Consider the following 15,947-nt stretch of genomic DNA (forward strand, 5'->3'; position numbering starts at 1 on the left):
CCCACTGTATAAGGAAATTAAATTTCATCTTATGTCTTCTATTTTCTATGAATGCACATTTAAAACACTACTTTATGGAATTTGAATAAATACCGTTATCAGTTTTCTTCAGTTTTTTTTGTCATTTCTGTTGTTTCCATATTCAGACCTGCTGACAGAGTAAGCATTGTTTGCACCCCAGATGCAATTCCTGACACGTCTGGTATTTGAAGCCACATCCACTCTTTATCCTATGCATACTTGCCAACATTGGGTTGTACAAACTAGGGAGATTTTTTTGGTATATTTTTTTACTTCACGTATTATGAAATTTCCTGCCTCTGTAATGTACTGGATTCGGAACCCAAGATTCAACCACGACAGGTCAGTGACATTTAAAGTATTTATTGAAAAAAGCAGGGTTTAAACAGAGCTTGCTCGCGGGTTTGCAGCTCTCGATAACGGGCCGGAGCTTCCTAGAGGTAGAGGGAGAGATTCGTGGCTACAGTGGCAGGTTAGAACTGAGGAGTTGACGAAGGACTAACCTGGTAACGAGAGGAGCCAGAGCGCTGAGTGTCAGCCAGAGACAGGAAGGAGGCTTCGGGGACTGGGGGGTCCGCTTGTTTGCAAGGACAGACCTTTGAGTGGTCGACAAACTGACAGGTTGTGCAGGCTTTCCAGGGGCTTTAGTCCAGAGGCAGTCCAGGTTCGGTAACGGGGTCCAATAAAGCATCAGAGGTACAGGAGAGGAATCCAGCAAATATTTACGTTTCCAGTTCCAGGTCCAATATCCTAATAAACACAGAGAGTAAAGGGAGCAGACAGGCTCAGGTTCTCACGGGCAGAAAAGGGATCAGAAGCACAGGAGGTCAATCCAGAATCCAGTATCAGGACTCAGACAGGCAGAGAAATCCAGAGACGGATAAGGCAGGCTCAGAATTAGGGGACAAAAGACAGGTCGACAGGTAGGCAGGCAGGCAGGCAGGAACACAGGTTGTCAAAAAACAAAGGCTGGAAGGTTCTCGAAAACACTCGAAACGATCTGATACTGGAGGCAGATCAGGACGGAGCTTATATACAGGTGGCGACAGGTGAAACCAATAGAGGTTAATTGCAAGGAGGGTGGAGACTGAACCAGAGTGTTAATTGAGAGCAGACTCAGCTCCAGTGCCAGGATCGTTACAGCCTCACTCGAGAGGATTGATCGATTAATTGACTTTATTAATCTCACAGTGGAGAAGTTTACTCGTTACATCGGCTCAAATTGTCAAAAGAGAAGAAGAAGGTGCCAAAGGAATAAAAAGGTGCATGGAATATATACAATATATACACTGCATCCACATATGACAGGTGTCCTTTTTATTTAATAGCAGGATTATTATACAGGGTTATTGTGCAGGGTGTTTACATGACTACTTATATAGATGGATATTTATATATATAGTTATTGCAATGGATGTCAAATATGGAGAAACAGGTTATTGCAAAGGGTATGAAATAGTAATTGCACATTATATATTGCACAAGTTATTGCTGTTGTAGTATCATACTGTAGAGTCTGGTAGCAGCAGGGATGAATGACCTGCGGTAGCACTCCTTTTTACAAACAGGGTGTAAAAGTCTTTCACTAAAGGAGCTGCACAGCTCCTCTACAATCAGGAACAGAGAGTGGAAGGTTTTGTCCATGGTGGATGTAACCTTACACAGCACCCTTCCTCCACTGAGTCCGGAGTGCAGCCTAGGACAGACACTATCTTTCTCACCAGTTTGTTCAGTCTCTTTCTGTTTACTTTGCGCTGCCAGGGGCCCAGCAGACAACAGCTTAGAGGAGGTCTGATGCCACCACAGAGTCATAGAAGGTTTATAGCAGGGGCCTGCTCACTCCAAAGGACCTCAGCCTCATCAGAAGGTGGAGGAGGCTTTGGCTTTCCACAGTTTCTATGTCCTGCCCAGACATACTCCAGTTCGTTCCCCACACAGCCTACAATGGTCGAGTCATCAGAGAACTTTTGGGGGTGGCAGCTGTCCGTGCTGTAGGTGAAGTCTGAGTTGTGAAGGGTGAAGAGGGACAGAGACAGCAGTGGCCTGGGGGGCCCCGGTACTGCAGACTGTCAACTGTGACTGACAGCCATACAGCCGCATGTGCTGAGAGCATTCGTTGAGGTAGTTGATGGTCCAGGCAGCAAGACGTTTGTCCACTTCAGAGTCATTCAGCTTCCCCCGCAGCAGCTCTGGTCTGATGGTGTTGAAAGCGCTGGAAAAGTCAAAGAACATGACCCTCACTGTGCTCCCAGTGGTCTACAGGTGAGTGAGTGCCCACTGCAGCAGGTAGATGATGGTATCCTAGGTATCCAGTCCAATGTCTGTTCTGTGCCAACTGTTCCTCTATTTTCCTCCCATAGTCCTTCTTTGCTGCCCTGATCCTACATTGGAGTTCTTGCTGAACTCTACGCTGATCTTCCCTGTCTCCTGAGTTGACAAACCTTATTTTCTGGTTCAAGATAACTTTCAGCTCAGGAGTAACTCAGGGGTGGTTGTTTGGAAAGCTCCATAGCCGTTGTTTAGGCACCATGCCCTCCACACAGAAGGTCATGTAGTCAGTTACACATTCAGTCAGGCTGTTGATGTCATAACCATGAAAGCTTGGTAATATGCCCCAGTCTGTGGTTCTAAAACAATCTCTCAGTTTCTCCGCGGCCTAATCTGACCAAACTCACACTGACTTTGTCTGCACTATTGTCCTTCTCACCACTGATACAGTATGTAGTGAGGGAGCAGGTATACAAAGTTATGATAAGAGCTTCTTAGTGGAGGGAAGGGGGGCAGAGGTGTAGGCATCTTTAGCGTTGCATAAAAAAGGTCCAGGGTTTTATTGTCCCTTGTTTTATATGAGATGTACTGGGTGAGCATGGGGAGGGTGGAACGGAGGCTCAATTGAAATCTCCAGTTTTGAGCAGGACAAGAGGGGTGCTATATCTGTAGCTTGGTCACTGTGCCGTTGATCTGCTCGCACGCAGCTATGACGTCCGTGGAGGGGGGGTCGGGGGGGTAAACGCAGATGCAATCACGTTGAGACTATTATTAAGACAATACAGTCTCATGCTCACCACGAGTAGCTCCACCTCCAGGAAGCATATCTGTTCTTTCACGTAAACAGCAGCCGCATTACACCATCTCTCATTCACATACATCACCGGCCCCCCTCCAATCTTTTTTCCACTCTTTCCCAGAGCTATTTGGTGAAACAGGACACATACAAAAAAAGTACCTGATTTCTTTTTTGGTCTTTAGTTAGGTAAATGCTGAGATATTTATTTCTTATTTAATAAGATTTCTACAAATTTCTTTAATGGGAGTATCAATGACAACAAAAAAGTTCACATAAGTTTGAAGTCATCGCTAAGGGAAAAAAAATAAATATATTTTGTTTGGATTACTAGTGTGATCTGATATTTATTTTTTTAGCAATAGAGTGGTTTCATCTGCAAGTCGTTTGATTATAATTTCTGTACTCATCACATTTAAAGGCATTATGTCTTGTTTGTTTTTATTATAGATAGCTAATTCTTATGTCGCTAAAATAAATAAATAAGGTGACATGGAGCAATCTTGCAGAATTCCAACTTTATATGTAAAATTAAAACTAGAACCGTTAGGAAGAATACATATTACTGTGTTATTGAGTCTGCTAATAGTCTCTCTAAACTTAATCTCAAGGCCAAATAGTTCAAGTACAGCCAGAATAAAGTGATGTCAACGGAATCAAAAGTCTTGTAGAAGTCCAAACAGATTATCAAGCCTTTATTTTTAATAAGCTCTCTACATTCAATAATGTCCATAATACGCCATATATTACTATGTATAGATCTATTTAGAGTCCAGACTTCTCTCCAAGAAGTAATACTAGATAGACATGATTAAATATCAGTAGAAAAAATATGTCAATAATTTATAGTCAATGTTTCTAAGTAACCTAGCCTCCTGTTTTCTGTTATTCTTGGGTCTTAAATAGGTTTATTGGGATCATATATCTCCTATCCTAGTTTCTCTTCACTGGCTTCCTGTTAAACCCAATATAGAATTTAAAATCCTCCTTCTCACATATAAAGCCTTAAATAACCAAGCTTGATCCTACATTAGAGATTTGATTGTTCCTTATGTTCCCAACAGTGAGCTTAACTCTGAATCTGCAGGTTTACTAGTGGTTCCTAGGATTTCTAAAAGTAGAATGGGAGCCAGATATTTCAGTTATCAGGCTCCTCTACTGTGGAACCAACTACCAGTATTAGTCGCTGAGGCAGACACCTTGTCTATTTTAAGGCAAGGCTTAAAACTTTCCTTTTTGATAAAGCTTATAGTTAGAGTGACTCAGGCTATCCTAAGCTATATCTATAGTTGTACTGCTATAGGCTTAGACATGTGCTTCATTCTAGCTCTATTCTCCTACTTTGCAGAATCTGTTAGTTCAATCTCTAACATTCTGCTCTCTCTGATTTTTCTCATAGTAGCTTCATCTTGTCTGCTCCTGTTTGGCTGTGACTCCATCCTTGTGAGAAATATCAACAATGCTGCTGCCATCAACACCTTTGTTTATAGATATTAAAGCTTGGTCTGTTTTTCAGTGTATTTCCATCTCTCTGACTGTGACTAACTAGATGTGCTCTTTTTCATCCTCTGACATGGGAGCTGGCTTGGAGCTCGTCTGCCTGGCTGTATGTTTCCTGGATGGGGCCACCTGTGGAGCTGGTTGACAGTTGCCTTTTGTGTCTCTGCTTCTTTCTGTATGTCTGCTTCTGTCTCCTTGAACCCCAGTCGGCCTCAGCAGATGGCTACTAACTCTGAGCCCGGTTCTGCTGGAGGTTTCTTCCTGTTAAAAGGGAGTTTTCCTCTCCACTGTCACTACAAGCATGCTACAAAAAGCTCATTGAGCTTTGTGATTATACATTTTGTCTAACTGTGGCTGAACGCTCAAAACATTTTTTGTTGTCACCTATGGCATTTTTTGAAATAACGATTCAATTGATTGATAATGTCCTATCCTTCTTTTTAAATGTATTTTTAATTTTTTTTTTCTAAATTAAAATGTCTATTTTCTGATTTGGTATTTTGAAAAGATTCTCCCACTGCAGACTTAGATTTTTCTGAAGTCTGGGTTTGATGAATCAGTGATCAGATATTTTGACAATACGTATCATTTTTGAGTAAACTTGAATAATTTTTTCAGATCTTATTTAATCAAGTTCTTATTTCATTTTTATTATTTATATTAATAAAACAATGGTTAGTTAGGGGGATGCAAATATTGTGGAACTGATGTCATTATCTAATAGGAGTTTGGAGATAATCCACTGTCAATTGTAGATTTTAGAAGATCATTTGGACCAAACCAAGAGAGCTGAGTTACTCACTGGTTCAGATGTCTCCAAGTATCAGTTAAATAAAGTTGGTTGCAGAAAGGATCCAAAATAGTATTAGCATGTTTTGGATAAATATATTGGGAAATGTTTATAAAAATAATCTTAAACAAAATTTTAATCCCCACCAATTCTTATATTTTCAATATAATCTGTAATTTTCAAAATCTCCAAGTACCGGTATGTCATGATCAAATCCTGAAGCTTTTTGTTTTCATAAATGTTATTATAGCTAAAGATGTTTCATTAAATCCAATTTCAGATTGTCAACAATAATCAATCAGAGCCCATGATTATCTGCAGAGTATGAGATTAAGTGTGGAGGAACGTTTTTAAGTAAAACAGCTACCCCTGCTGACCTTGAGGTGCCATGACTGAAGTAAGCATTGTCAGTCCATTGCTGAAACCAGAATGAGTGAAATCTCATTTAGAAAAACTTTCTTGAATAAACAAAATTTGCTTGTATAGTTAAAGAAAAATGAATAAATCAAATAAAGGCCATTCCTATGATCCACTCTTGTTGTCTGTTTCTATCGATTACCCACGAGGCTACTTGTAAACACTAGAGGATAGATGCTTAGAACGGATCAATAGGTGGATGCACCATCATTTTCTAGAACTGAATAAAAACCAAACTGAGTTAATATTTTTTGGACCAAAGGAGGAGAGATGGAGAGACAAGTCCTCTTGGCAAAGATGATCAAGAGGACTTGACATCCACCCCATCCAGTTAAAGTCGATACATCCATCCATCTTCTCCCACTTATTCCATCAGGATCCCGGTGGGGCTGGTGCCTATCTCCGGCAGTCTATTGGCGAGAGGCAGACTACACCCTGGACAGGTCACCAGTCTGTCGCAGGACAACACAGAGACATACAACCATTGAAACACACACTCACACCTAAGGACTATTTAGAGATTCCAATTAATCTAAAGGTCATATTTTTCGAATGTGGAAGAAAGCTAGAGAATCCACACATGCACAGGGAGAACATAAAAACTCCATGCAGAAAGGCCCCAGGCCTGGAATCAAACCCAGAACCTTCTTGCTGCTAGGGAACAGTGCTACCCACTATCCCACTGTGCAGCCCCAGTTTTCAAAACTTTTCACAGTTTAGTTATTCTTTTGGATTGTTTTTGCGACACCTTAAGACTAGGCCTAAAACCTCTATTTTTGAGTTCTCCTCAGCTATCTCTATAGTTATACTGCTATAGTCGTAGAGTGCTGGAGGACATGGGAACCCCTTTTCATTAATCTGGCTCATTCTATTTCTATTCTCCAATTCTGCTGTATTTACTAGTTCAACCCCTAACTGTGCTCCCCTTCATCCCTTTTGGAATGAAAACTTGCTCAGAGTTTACCTGCTTAACCCTCTGTCTTTCCTAGACAGAGTGACCTATAGAGCTAGTTTACTGCAATCCTTTAGTACATATTAATGCTTTATTTCTGCTTCTATATTACTTTTGTATGTCTTATTTTTTTCTTTGAACCCCCAGTCAGCCTTGGCAGAAAGCTGCTCACAGTGAGCCTGGTTCTGCTGGAAGTTTCTTTGTGTTAAAAAGGAGATGATCCTTTCCACTGTTGCTGCATGCATGCTTGGTGTGAGCGATTGCTGAAGAGTTAATGACGCAATATAAAACAAATGTCTACTTTCCCCATATGCTCTGGATGCATCAACTGGTTTTCAATAGATACGTAAAAATATATATATATATTGCCAATCTGACTGGATGATCAGATAGAAATGTTCCTGTGAAGAGCTTTGAGATGACGTGTTTTGCTTTGGTGCACAATGAATAAACCGAATTGAGCTTTAAATAATAATATAATAATATAATTTCATTATCACAAATTCTGATGTGTCTTTTTTGCAGTTTAAACATGTGTTAATGTATATTTTAATACAATAAAGAAGCACCTTTTATTATTTCTAATATCAAAAGATAATCGCCATTAAGAAAATCAGTCTTCCTTTTTTACTAAAACTAAGATAAATACTGAAAATCTCAAAGGAACGCTGATTTTTTTTTTAAGTAATTTGTAATTTGATTTAACTACAACAACCATAATGCATCGCGACGATGACGTTAGGGTTAAACACACCCCTCCCTCTGATTGGCTAATGGATGATTAACCCTTTGCAGGGCGCTGTGTGACTTTAAGCTAGCTTCTATTTGTGAGTCCTTTTCTTGAGTCCAAAATGTCCCCCAGCAGACTGCTAAGCATGCAGGCTCAGACCTGTAAGCGCCTGGTAAGTGACAGGTACTACGTTGATTGTATGCTAACAACGATAAAGTCATTTTAGCAACATAATGGCTTTAGAAGCCCGGAGGACGGTTCAGCTGTGCTAAATGTTTGTCCTTGGCCAAACTTTAAAGGTCTGCAGCAGCAGCAGAGAGGCTCACCTTCTTTAATTGCATTTATCCTCATCATGATTAGATGATAAAACAGCATTAAATGAAGGTAAACTACCTGACAGCTCTATCAACCTGAGAAACACATTTAGAGCCCAGGACCCCTTGATAGTGAAGTTCGTGTCTGATTTGAGGCTCCCAGTTCTTCTTTTGACCAGTGAAATATTTTACAATATTGAGTACATTTGGACCAAAGTCGATTTGTTCTTGATGGAAATGTTAAAACTGGTCTATCAGATGATCCACTGAATCATTTTCCCTCATGATCTAAGTTGGGTTGTGGAGGTTCTGCAGAAGGTGGAGACTTTCCTAATCTAGGTCAGACAGTAACATCCACAGTATGACATAAGCTATAATAAAAGCTTTTATGCATCAACTTTACACAAGTGCTAAAGGTCAGACTCATTCAGTGTTTTTCTCTATTTATTTTGCTGATTATTTTTAGCTTGTAATCGATAAAACCTCAGCTTTTACAAGCTGAGGCTTCATCAATCATAAACTATTAATTGCTATTGTGAATTTTCATGCTCTATCTTGTCATTATAGGCTCACAAATACCTTGCCAGAACCTACTCCTCACGGCCTTCTCTAAATGTAAGCACACCTGCAGCGTCATAAACTATTGTGTTTGGATCCTTTTTTTAATGCCCTTGTGTTTCTCATTTGACGTCTGCAGGAAGTGGTCATTGTCAGCGCAGTCCGAACGCCGATGGGCTCCTTCAAAGGCAGCCTGGCAGCTGTTCCAGCAACAAAACTGGGCTCTGTCGCTATCAAAGGGGCTGTAGAGAAAGCAGGTGTGTCTAGACGGTTGGTTCTGTCTAACGCTGGTTTATAGACTTTGGCCTCTAAATTCTCATCAAGGCGTCTTTCAGAAAAGAAATCCTGAAACGAAGATCTCTGCATTAAAATGAGTTGGTGGGTTGATTTTTGTTTTGCGACTTTTTAGGAATTCCTCCTGAAGAAGTGAAGGAAGTTTACATGGGTAACGTGCTCCAGGCTGGAGAGGGTCAGGCTCCCACCCGACAGGCCCTGCTTGGAGCTGGTAGGATCCTGTTGCTACTCCTTCATAAAACGGAGAACAAACTACTGAAATAACAATAAGTTAAAAGTTGGAGAATTATTGAGAGAAACATTTTCTTTTTCTATTAAATGAAAACCTATTTGGTTCTCCAGGCCTGACTCTGGGGACACCAGCAACAACCATCAACAAAGTGTGCGCTTCTGGGATGAAGTCTATCATGATGGCAGCACAGAGTCTGATGTGTGGACACCAGGTGATGCAGCCTCAGGACACCATGAAGGGATTTCATTTTTTATCAAGTTAGAATTCTACCAAAGGGCACACATGAAAGAATAATTTTAAGTTTTAGTGAAAACACTCACATGTAAACTACTCTACATGTACGTTTTGAACATTTCATGCATGAAGACATTGTTCCCAACTTGATGCTTTTTTTGCTAAATTTAGTAACTTTTCAGACCTCTCTAGCACCTTCATTTCAATAACGCACATAGTGTGTTAATGGAGATCTATACCCCTTTCCCACTGGCCAAAAAAGCCGTTTAAACCCGGGAAAAATTGGCTTTTAGTGGCCTTTGGAACAGCTTACTGACGTGTCTACCTGGGTCAAACGACTTGTCAAGTGACCCGCGTTTAAATTGTCAAGTGATTTACTTTGCTGTGCTATTCCCACAGTTGAAGGCTTGTACCAAGCAGAACATTAAACTGGGTTCTACTCAATGACCAAACTGTTGTTCGAAGCGCTGCAAAGGCCTATTGTTTCCTCTTATTTTTCTTCTTGTGTTATTTACAGTTAATCATTATTAGTAGGTAAAAAAAAAAAACCTTAAAAGACAAAACCAAGCAAAACAAACATTTACTATATTGCACATTGTTTGTAAGAGTCGGTTCTGAGAAATTTATCATTGAATACATTTATGAAAATAGTTTTACCTTTAAGTTAAGACCCTTTACTTTTTATTATCATAAAAATGCATCAAAAATATTAAAAGCATTTTAACCACGGAAGGAAATTTAAGCAGGTTACTGAACCTCATAGATTACATGAATTCCCAAACATTAACGGTGAATAACCAGTCAGTGATTTTTTTTTTTTTTTTTTAGCACATTTGAAATACTTCGCACAGCTCTTTGAAATGCCCGAGTAGAACGGCAAGACTTTTTATTTCTTGCTGCAGTCCATCTGGTCAAACCAGAAATTTCATCTTAACTTATCGTGATTGATTGCACGCGGTTAAGCTGCATGCTCACGTTCAAACAGCTGATGTAAAAAGGGGGTGTTGGCCGCAACAAAAAATTGCTTCAGCTCTGATCGGCCCTCTAAATTACGTGACACCATTGAACGCAACATACGGACGTCAACACACCATGTCAGTCGCTTCTGATCTAACAAGCAGAAACAACTCTGTTTACATTCGATAAACATGGAGCAGCTCTGGTGAGAGGGATTCAGACAGATAATAGAATGAAACAATAAAGCACACTGACTTCGCGCTGGCTTCCTTCCATGTTGGTTTACGGTTTAGTAAAGTCATCATTAAATAACTTAGTCTTACACAGTCTTGAATGTATGCTGACAGTAGTATCCATAGGCCAGGAAATGATTAAAGTTAAATCCTGACAGTAGCTTAGCTTTTTATATTGAGGAAGCTTAAATGAACTCTTGGTTTTCTTTTGTGTTTATAAAACTGACAGATATCACTGCTGGATATGAAGTCAGAGATGATCTTCTCACGAGAACAGCTATTAGCCTGGAAATGCTTTGCTGCTACACAGCCAGGAAGAAAACCGTCTGAAGAGACGGGTTTATGGAAAGGTAGCCAATCACAGGCAGCAACTAAGGAAAAAGCACTATCGACTATTCTAAAAGTCACTAGAATGTCACTGAAGATGGTAAACTTAGAGCGATCAGGGCTTTTGTTTTTCCTCCAAAGACTCCAAGCACAGAAAAATGTCGGTAGATTTGTCAATAGTCGATTTTTTTGAAAAAAGTTGCAACTGGGGTCTAAAAAGCTGTCAAATAAAGCAACTAAATCACAGCAGTGCAGATGGTTGACTTTGTTCAGTCGGTTTCACCCTCAGTGGCATAAAGGTTGACAGGAATGCACAGATGCAGATTCAAACGTCAGAGGGAGAGAATCTACAGGAGCATAAAAAGCAAGCAAGGACTGCAGAGATGGAGCAGCGATTATATCACCTCCTGATGTTCCCCATAACACCTGCAGGACGCAGCTTCAGTAGAGTCACTCCTCTCAAGTGTTTCCATGTATGTCTTCAGGATGTGATGGTGGCAGGAGGCATGGAGAGCATGTCCAACGTGCCTTATGTGATGGCCAGAGAGGCGCCGCCGTATGGAGGAGTGAGGATGGAGGACCTCATCGTCAAAGATGGCCTCACAGACGTCTACAACAAGTTCCACATGGTAATAAACAAAAAAATTAAAAGAAACCTTCTCACTCTTCCATTGTTCAGCCTCAGGATGCTGCAGTGTGTAACTTCCACAGGGCAACTGTGCAGAGAACACGGCAAAGACCTGCAAGATCAGCAGAGAGGAGCAGGACGCCTACGCCATCAGCTCCTACAGCCGCAGCAAGGCAGCGCAGGAGTCTGGCGTGCTGGCAAAGGAGATCGTTCCAGTTAGCATTCCCCAGAGAGGTGCAGCAGCTGAAACATATCTCCATTCTGCACAGAGAGTGAGGATAACACTGATGCGTCTGTGCTTCTGTAGGCAAACCAGATGTGGTGGTCTCTGAGGACGAGGAGTGGAGAAGGGTGGACTTCAGCAAAGTTCCCAAACTGAAGTCAGTCTTCCAGAAGGAGAACGGTACAGATAATGATTTTGTTTTTCATTGCATTAGTAATCTTTGAACTACCACTCTGTTGTTCTGATGAGTTCTGGTTGTTTTCAGGCACAGTGACGGCGGCCAATGCCAGCACCCTGAACGACGGAGCAGCTGCTCTGGTTTTGATGACGGCAGAAGCTGCAAAGAGACTCAACGTTTCTCCTCTGGCCAGGATAGTCTGTAGGAGCTAAACCCCGATAAGAGCTTCCACTCTAATAATGATCCTTTATGGGCACGCTCTGATTTTCATTCTTTCTTCCTCATAGCTTTTGCTGATGCAGCCGTTGCACCCATTGATTTCCCCATCGCTCCGGCGTATGCGGTACCAAAGGTGGGTGAGAGACGCCTGTTAGGCAGCAGCTGGTCAAACAGAAAAGATATTTAGAGCAGAATTCTCCTTTTTAGGCTCGTTAGGAGGATCCCTGATAGTAGGAATATATTTAGTAACAGAGGAAACGAAAACTCCTCTTTAACTCCAGACTTGAACTTAATTTGGTGTTGAGATACAGCAAACACTTAAGTAATAACAAGGTTTCCAACGGTCACTCAAAAGCATTAGAAGCCATTAAATCAATTTATTTTAAATTGGAGCATTGGATGGGATTATATCTATTAAATGTGATTCATTAAAATCCATTAAATGTGATTATCAGTTGCATTAGAATTCCCTTGATTTAAAAAAAAAAACATATATATGTTTCTAAAAAGAGTTTCAACATATATGTGTCTTTAGTGAAAGACTTCTACACCCTGTTTGTAAAAATGAGCGCTACGGCAGGTATTCATCCCTGCTGAAACCAGACTCTACAATGCAGCACTACAACGGCAATAATTGTGCAATATATAATGTGCAATTACTTTTTGATACCCAGTGCAATAACTGTTTCCCTATATTTGGCACCCAGTGCAATAACTATATAAATATAAATATCCATCTATATAAATACCCTTGTATCCACCTTGTGCAATAATCCAGTGTAATAATCCTACTATAAAAGCAAATAAACTGTCATATGTGGACGCACTGTATATACTGTATATATATATATATATCTCATGCACCTTTTCCTTCCTTCGGCTCCTCCTTTTTTTTCCACTATTTGAGCTGATTTAATGAGTACATTTCTCCATTGTGAGATCAATAAAGTCAAGCAAATTTCAAAAGGAGTGGCTCTAAAATGAGGAATCCGGGACATGGATGCAGCCTGTCAACCGTAAAGATGACATTTAGTCAGGTCCGCAGTAGCTGGCGCCACTTTGAACTTGTCTTTGAGTGATATTTGGATTCAGTGCAACACTGCATGTGGAGCTGCTGTGGTATCTGAACAAAGCCGTGCCTCGCCGCTCACGCTGCTAATGAAGGTCGCCTTAAATAGTTCCAGGCAACGTTTCCAGATTCAGAAATAGCCAAATCTTTCAGAAACCTGTGGAAAATAAATCTAAAACACTTATTGTTAAAATGCTAACAGAGTCTAATACTCTAAGAAAGATGTACAGGCATAAATTTAGTGAAGTGAAAAATGTAAAGTCAGAACTGGAAATGAAAGACACATCAATTAATCCTCTTTAAAAAAAAATTATGTATGTAGCATATCTTTTTGGATCCAATGTTTTTCATTTCTTTTTTAGTGCTGTTAAAATCTTCTCATTGCCCTTTAGAATACATTGATTTTTCATTATGATTTTAAGATTATTTCCAATGGCATTAAAAAGCATTGAATTAGAATTACTAATTTCTGTATAAACCCCAAATTAGAAATAAGTGTTACCTCTGTTAGGAAGCTGCCTCAGTAATAACTCCTCCATTTTATTTCTAGAGGCAAGAAGAGTTAAAGGTAAATCATCTGTGGGAAGAGACTGACTGAAGTATCTCAGCTTATTCCCACCTGCAGGAAGCTGTCGTGGGAAAACTGAAACTGGGTGTCAGATGTACTTTCTATGGAGAGAAAGGAGCAGAAAGTAAAGTCAAACAATGCTCAGCAAATTATTGATTATTGGAGCATAGAAGGAGAAGCGTGAAGGAAAATACTCTCCTATGTTGCTGCTCATTTGTTCAGGAAAAGGAGACAGACTGATTTTCTTGGATCAAAACTTTGACCGATTTAAAAAAAAATAAGCTCAGCTTGACTCCATTGTTTAATTATTCTGGGATTAAAGGTAGTAATAATGGCCGCGTTAGTTACTGCTTCAGTGTTTCATTGAATGAGTGATCTATGAACTTTCACATACAGAACCGGTTATGTTACAGTAAAGGAAATTGAACAGAGCCTGATATTAGCTGGATCAATCAAAGCCATCACCTCTGCAGGGATCAGAGAATCGCCGACATGACGGCGATCAGCTTATTGGAGCTGAAATGTGGGCGGGTGTTCAACAGGTCGTTAGCACAGACCATAATTCAATGGCACCGTTTCTAATGAGATCTCTAAATTTTCCTGTGATTCCAGAATCTTTAGAAGCTCCTCACATCATGTAAACTGACAGCTGCCGCTCACATTTTGCTCTTCACGTCTTTCACTTCCTGTTTTACTTTTCACCGTAATGTTTATTAGAAACAAAGAAAAATATCTCCATCTATATTTGCGGCTCATTCACGGCTAAACGCTGCAGTGTTTGCAGATGTGAATGGAATTAATCATTTCATTCATTCATATCAAGCTTCTTCTTTTCATGCTAAAACTCCCTGTTCTATTTTAGAATCAGATAAAAGGAATGTTTCCTAAATTCTTTGGCATTTTAGATCATTAAAAAGTAACTTCATGGTTACTTTGACCAATAACTAGCAAATTCTACTTGTAACTAGTTACTTTGTGCAGTAATAACTTTTTGGGAGAAGTAACTAGTACATATAACTAGTATAACTGGGAAGGAAGTCATGGCATTAGGTCACATAAACATATTGGTTTGTAAATTGGCTGTTTTTAGTCTGATGGCCTCTAGCTGTCGTTCTGCATGAAGCTATGTTTTTAAATTGAATTTAAAAAATCGAAATGTTTTTGTCTGATTCAACATCAGCCTGTAAGTAGTGGGCCTGTCTCTTTTTTTACAGGATAGATATAAAAATCTAGTTTTAACGGCATGTTTTGCACCTTTTCTCGGTATGAAGGCGCTTGATGCAGCCGGGCTGAAGAAGGAGGACGTGGTCATGTGGGAGATTAATGAAGCCTTCAGTGTGGTGGTGCTGGCCAACATCAAGATGCTCGACATCGACCCAGCGAAGGTCAATGTGAATGGAGGAGCTGTGTCTCTGGGTCACCCAATCGGGTAACATTTCCTCACACTAAAGAGAAATGACACAGTTTAAGGGGGCTCTGTAAACCAGGACCTGCTCTATGATTCTAGCTGTACAGAAGATGAGCTTCAGAATCTGTCCACCTTCAAAGAGTTCTGGGTTTCTGTTGTTAATGGAGGGATAATTCATTTGACCATAAATGCATCCAGTAAAATCAGCTAGCTCTTCTATTATTAAACCGGGATATTTAATCAAATATTGCAGCCCAATAGTTTTCCAGAATGCTAAGTATAGACAGGTCCACAGTGGCTGAAGAAAGTCTCACAAACCTCCATAAACACACTCAGCCCCAATCATTTTTCTTTACTCCTCTAAAAATAAGATTTACTCCTTTTCAAACCTCTACAGTGACCCTCATTCCTAATGTGCTGCAGTTTCAGTCATCTAAATGTTACTTTGATCCAAATATTTCGCATCATTTGGCAAATTCTATCAGTCATATTACATTTAAAGGAAATTAAGAAAATACTTTTTCTAAGTCATTGATCTACAGTATTTACTCATATCTAGTTGTCATGTTTTAATGCTACCACTAGATGGCAGTATTGTAGTGAATTGTTGGCATAATACTGACATGGGAGCAGCTGCTTTGAAAACCCTGATGGTGAGTTGAGGCCGCAGGCAGCAGGTTGTTCCCTGCTCTGCGTTTCAGATGCAGTGTTTACATCCTGCACGCATCATCAAGGAGGAGGAGCTTTAGCCGTGTGAAGCTGCCACCCCACTGACATGAAAAAGCTCAACAATTAGACTAAATGGTTATTGCTTCTTAATGCAGGTTTGTGCATTTTAAATGGTAATTTGGGAAAAGAAAGTAAAATCTTATTTGCTGCTGTTTTTTCAGAGATATTAAAGATTATTCTTTTTCACCCAGAGGTCAACCCCCCCTTTAAGTTCTGAGACAAATCTAAATCATCTAGCCTGCTTTTTCAGTGCTGCTTCATTTCTGCAGGTAAAAACCATCCTTTGTGCTGATTTGGTTTTT

The 15,947-nt window shown here is 40.1% G+C and overlaps 1 protein-coding gene across 1 annotated transcript in view; it reads left to right on the top strand.

Moving 5' to 3' along the window:
• Positions 1–7,513: 7,513 nt before the first annotated feature.
• Positions 7,514–15,947, top strand: part of acat1 (acetyl-CoA acetyltransferase 1) — an 11,493-nt gene continuing 3,059 nt past the window's right edge. The window contains exons 1-11 of the mRNA XM_015385232.1: positions 7,514–7,646; positions 8,356–8,403; positions 8,486–8,603; positions 8,756–8,851; positions 8,983–9,083; positions 11,109–11,252; positions 11,335–11,485; positions 11,559–11,654; positions 11,740–11,853; positions 11,940–12,004; positions 14,780–14,937. Of these exons, the coding sequence (XP_015240718.1) occupies positions 7,596–7,646; positions 8,356–8,403; positions 8,486–8,603; positions 8,756–8,851; positions 8,983–9,083; positions 11,109–11,252; positions 11,335–11,485; positions 11,559–11,654; positions 11,740–11,853; positions 11,940–12,004; positions 14,780–14,937 (1,142 nt within the window). The 5' untranslated portion in view covers positions 7,514–7,595. The remainder of the gene's footprint in view (positions 7,647–8,355; positions 8,404–8,485; positions 8,604–8,755; positions 8,852–8,982; positions 9,084–11,108; positions 11,253–11,334; positions 11,486–11,558; positions 11,655–11,739; positions 11,854–11,939; positions 12,005–14,779; positions 14,938–15,947) is intronic.

Source organism: Cyprinodon variegatus, unplaced genomic scaffold, assembly GCF_000732505.1.
Source record: "Cyprinodon variegatus isolate N-32 unplaced genomic scaffold, C_variegatus-1.0 Scaffold334, whole genome shotgun sequence".
Classification (NCBI taxonomy): Eukaryota; Metazoa; Chordata; class Actinopteri; order Cyprinodontiformes; family Cyprinodontidae; genus Cyprinodon; species Cyprinodon variegatus.